The sequence below is a fragment of the Micropterus dolomieu genome, linkage group LG18, assembly GCF_021292245.1.
Source record: "Micropterus dolomieu isolate WLL.071019.BEF.003 ecotype Adirondacks linkage group LG18, ASM2129224v1, whole genome shotgun sequence".
In the NCBI taxonomy this organism is placed as follows: domain Eukaryota; kingdom Metazoa; phylum Chordata; class Actinopteri; order Centrarchiformes; family Centrarchidae; genus Micropterus; species Micropterus dolomieu.
The window spans coordinates 506561-510427 of NC_060167.1; the positions used below are offsets into that span (position 1 = coordinate 506561).

At 48.7% G+C, this 3867-nt stretch overlaps 1 protein-coding gene across 2 annotated transcripts in view; it reads left to right on the plus strand.

The window, feature by feature from the left end:
• The window catches only part of pik3c2b (phosphatidylinositol-4-phosphate 3-kinase, catalytic subunit type 2 beta), a 55790-nt gene that overhangs the window by 33037 nt on the left and 18886 nt on the right, over positions 1-3867 (plus strand). For both annotated transcript variants that reach the window (XM_046075762.1, XM_046075760.1), the window contains exons 22-23: positions 2130-2222; positions 2307-2436. In XM_046075762.1, the coding sequence (XP_045931718.1) occupies positions 2130-2222; positions 2307-2436 (223 nt within the window). The remainder of the gene's footprint in view (positions 1-2129; positions 2223-2306; positions 2437-3867) is intronic.

Here is a 3867-nt window from a genome sequence, read left to right on the forward strand (position 1 = left end):
TGCTGATGTTTGCTGCTGATGTTAGCGGCTACTGTTTGCTGCTGATGTTTGCGGCTCCTGTTAGCTCTTCCTGTTAGCAGCTGATGTTAGCGGCTCCTATTTGCTGCTGATGTTAGCGGCTCCGGTTAGCTCTTCCTGTTAGCAGCTGATGTTTGCTGCTGATGTTAGCGGCTCCTATTTGCTGCTGATGTTAGCAGCTCCTGTTAGCTCTTCCTATTAGCAGCTGATGTTAGCGGCTCCTATTTGCTGCTGATGTTAGCAGCTCCTGTTAGCTCTTCCTATTAGCAGCTGATGTTAGCGGCTCCTATTTGCTGCTGATGTTAGCGGCTCCGGTTAGCTCTTCCTGTTAGCAGCTGATGTTAGCAGCTCCTGTTAGTGGCTCCTGTTTGCTGCTGATGTTAGCGGCTCTGGTTAGCTCTTCCTGTTAGCAGCTGATGTTAGCAGCTCCTGTTAGTGGCTCCTGTTTGCTGCTGATGTTAGCGGCTCTGGTTAGCTCTTCCTGTTAGCAGCTGATGTTAGCAGCTCCTGTTAGCGGCTCCTGTTTGCTGCTGATGTTAGCGGCTCCTGTTTGCTGCTGATGTTAGCGGCTCCTGTTAGCTCTTCCTATTAGCAGCTGATGTTAGCGGCTCCTATTTGCAGCTGATGTTAGCGGCTCCGGTTAGCTCTTCCTATTAGCAGCTGATGTTAGCGGCTCCTATTTGCTGCTGATGTTAGCGGCTCCTGTTAGTGGCTCCTGTTTGCTGCTGATGTTAGCGGCTCCTATTTGCTGCTGATGTTAGCAGCTCCTGTTAGCTCTTCCTATTAGCAGCTGATGTTAGCGGCTCCTATTTGCTGCTGATGTTAGCGGCTCCGGTTAGCTCTTCCTGTTAGCAGCTGATGTTAGCAGCTCCTGTTAGTGGCTCCTGTTTGCTGCTGATGTTAACGGCTCTGGTTAGCTCTTCCTGTTTGCTGCTGATGTTAGCGGCTCCTGTTTGCTGCTGATGTTAGCGGCTCCTGTTTGCTGCTGATGTTAGCGGCTCCTGTTTGCTGCTGATGTTAGCGGCTCCTGTTTGCTGCTGTTGTTAGCGGCTCCTGTTAGCTCTTTCTGTTGTTAGCGGCTCCTGTTTGCTCTTTCTGTTGTTAGCGGCTCCTGTTAGCTCTTTCTGTTGTTAGCGGCTCCTGTTAGCTCTTTCTGTTGTTAGCGGCTCCTGTTAGCGACTCCTGTTTGCTGCTGATGTTAGCGGCTCCTGTTTGCTCTTGCTGATGTTAGCGACTCCTGTTTGCTGCTGATGTTAGCGACTCCTGTTTGCTGCTGATGTTAGCGACTCCTGTTTGCTGCTGATGTTAGCGACTCCTGTTAGCTGCTGATGTTAGCGACTCCTGTTAGCTCTTGCTGATGTTAGCGACTCCTGTTAGCTCTTGCTGATGTTAGCGGCTCCTGTTAGCTCTTTCTGTTGTTAGCGGCTCCTGTTAGCTCTTCCTGTTGTTAGCGGCTCCTGTTAGCTCTTCCTGTTGTTAGCGGCTCCTGTTAGCTCTTCCTGTTGTTAGCGGCTCCTGTTAGCTCTTCCTGTTGTTAGCGGCTCCTGTTAGCTCTTCCTGTTGTTAGCGGCTCCTGTTAGCGGCTCCTGTTAGCGGCTCCTGTTAGCGGCTCCTGTTAGCGGCTCCTGTTAGCTGCTCCTGTTTGCTGCTGATGTTTGCGGCTCCAATTAGCTCTTCCTGTTAGCAGCTGATGTTAGCGGCTCCTGTTACCTGCTGATGTTAGCGGTTCTTGTTAGCAGTTAGCATGGATGAACAGACAGCTGTCACTGGATCACTGAGATGCTGAAGGAAATTTAAAAACATGAAGATTCTCAGGAGGTTCTGCAGCGTCTCTCTCTGGTTTCTCAGCAGATTAACTGATTCTCTTTTGAGAGATACCGAAATCCTCGAAAGTCACACTGAATCTAAAAATCTGTTTCCCGCCTGTGATTTGCCAGAGGTACGACTCTTGAGTGGGTTTGTGACGCTCACAGTTCTCGTCTGTACCTCTTCACGCCGTGTGCTGGGCCAATGAAATGTGTCTGAATTATAGATCTGGTCTCATATAGGTGATCGTGTTCAGCTCTGACTGGTGATGCAGTGACTTTTCTCTTCTTCTCTATCTTTTATAGTCGTGTTCCTTCTTCAACTCCAACGCCGTCCCTCTCAAACTGTCCTTTAAAAACCTGGACCCTTTGGGAGACAACATCAACATCATCTTCAAGGTAAACCTGGTTCACCTCTGAGCCTGAGTCAATTCTGGTTTAAATTCAAACTGACCTTTGACCCCGTCTGATGTCTCCGTCCAGTCAGGAGACGACCTGCGGCAGGATATGCTGACTCTGCAGGTGATCCGGATCATGAACAAGATCTGGATCCAGGAAGGTCTGGACATGAGGATGGTCATCTTCAAATGTTTCTCCAACAGCAAAGGACGAGGTGAGGACGCACTAGGGCTCACAGAAGGCAGCCGCCTCGGCGCAGTAACAGACAGGCGCCTCCTCTTGCCTCTCTCGCTAACGTTACCTGTTGAAGGCAAATGGATAACGGACGCCTCAGAAATCAAACCGAGCAGACTTTGGTTGGTTACAGTCACGGGCTGATGAGATCGTTCGGTGGTCAGTTCTCACCAACTTTTCAAAGTTCTAACTGAAAAAATGACACATTTGTAGACGAAGTTTGGCTTGTTTGTCCGCCATGGATAAATAAATAAATGTGGTGGACAAGACACATGGCTTTGGTGTGGGAGACTCAAACATCCACCAGTGTGCGCTAGGGCTGAGCGATATAGAACCTGATATACAACATGTTTTGCAAATTCAATAAAATCTCATGAGTTCCTGTTACTGAGTTAATTTCCAAAATTAACTCATGATATCTCACTGCATCATAAGGTGGGTAACTTATGCAATTCTGGATAAATCCAATAACATGACAAACGCAGCAAGTAATGTAACTAACGTTAGCTAGGTTGTGGGTTCTGTTGCTACTTGCTGCTGCAAAGCTAAGATGAGAGGACGAGTCCAGAGCAGCTCCAGACAGCAACACTCAAAGCTCTCCGTCTGCTACAGCTAACATCACAACAAGAGCATGTCTTGGTGATCTAGAAAGTAAACTGAATGTCCGTGGGCGGGTCATTTAACGTTACCTGACACACACATCTCGACTGGAATAATGTTGCTTGGCTCACCAGACTTCTGTCTTTGGTGTGAGCTCCTGGTTTTAGCTTTTAGCCTGTTCAGTGTTATCCAGTTCTGTGTGAACTTGACTCTCCTCCACGATTGTTTTTTCTCCGCAACACCAGCATATGTGGAAGAACGGACCACGAGTAAGTTAGTTAGGAAGTTGGATATTAGTTTGACGTCAGATGTTCGATAGATGTGGAATCTTCAACGAAAAACTAGCTTCACTGCGGAGCAAAGCGCCGTTTTCTGGTGGAAATATTACGGTAAAGTGTGGAATTTATAAACACAACAAAATAAATGATGGAGCATTGTTAACGATAGATAGGATTGACAGGCGTGTGGTTGCCTGTTCTCGGGTAGGGTTGACAGGCGTGTTGTTGCCTGTTCTCGGGTAGGGTTGACAGGCGTGTTGTTGCCTGTTCTCGGGTAGGGTTGACAGGCGTGTTGTTGCCTGTTCTCGGGTAGGGTTGACAGGCGTGTTGTTGCCTGTTCTCGGGTAGGGTTGACAGGCGTGTTGTTGCCTGTTCTCGGGTAGGGTTGACAGGCGTGTTGTTGCCTGTTCTCGGGTAGGGTTGACAGGCGTGTTGTTGCCTGTTCTCGGGTAGGGTTGACAGGTGTGTTGTCGCCTGTTCTCGGGTAGGGTTGACAGGCGTGGTGTTGCCTGTTCTCGGGTAGGGTTGACAGG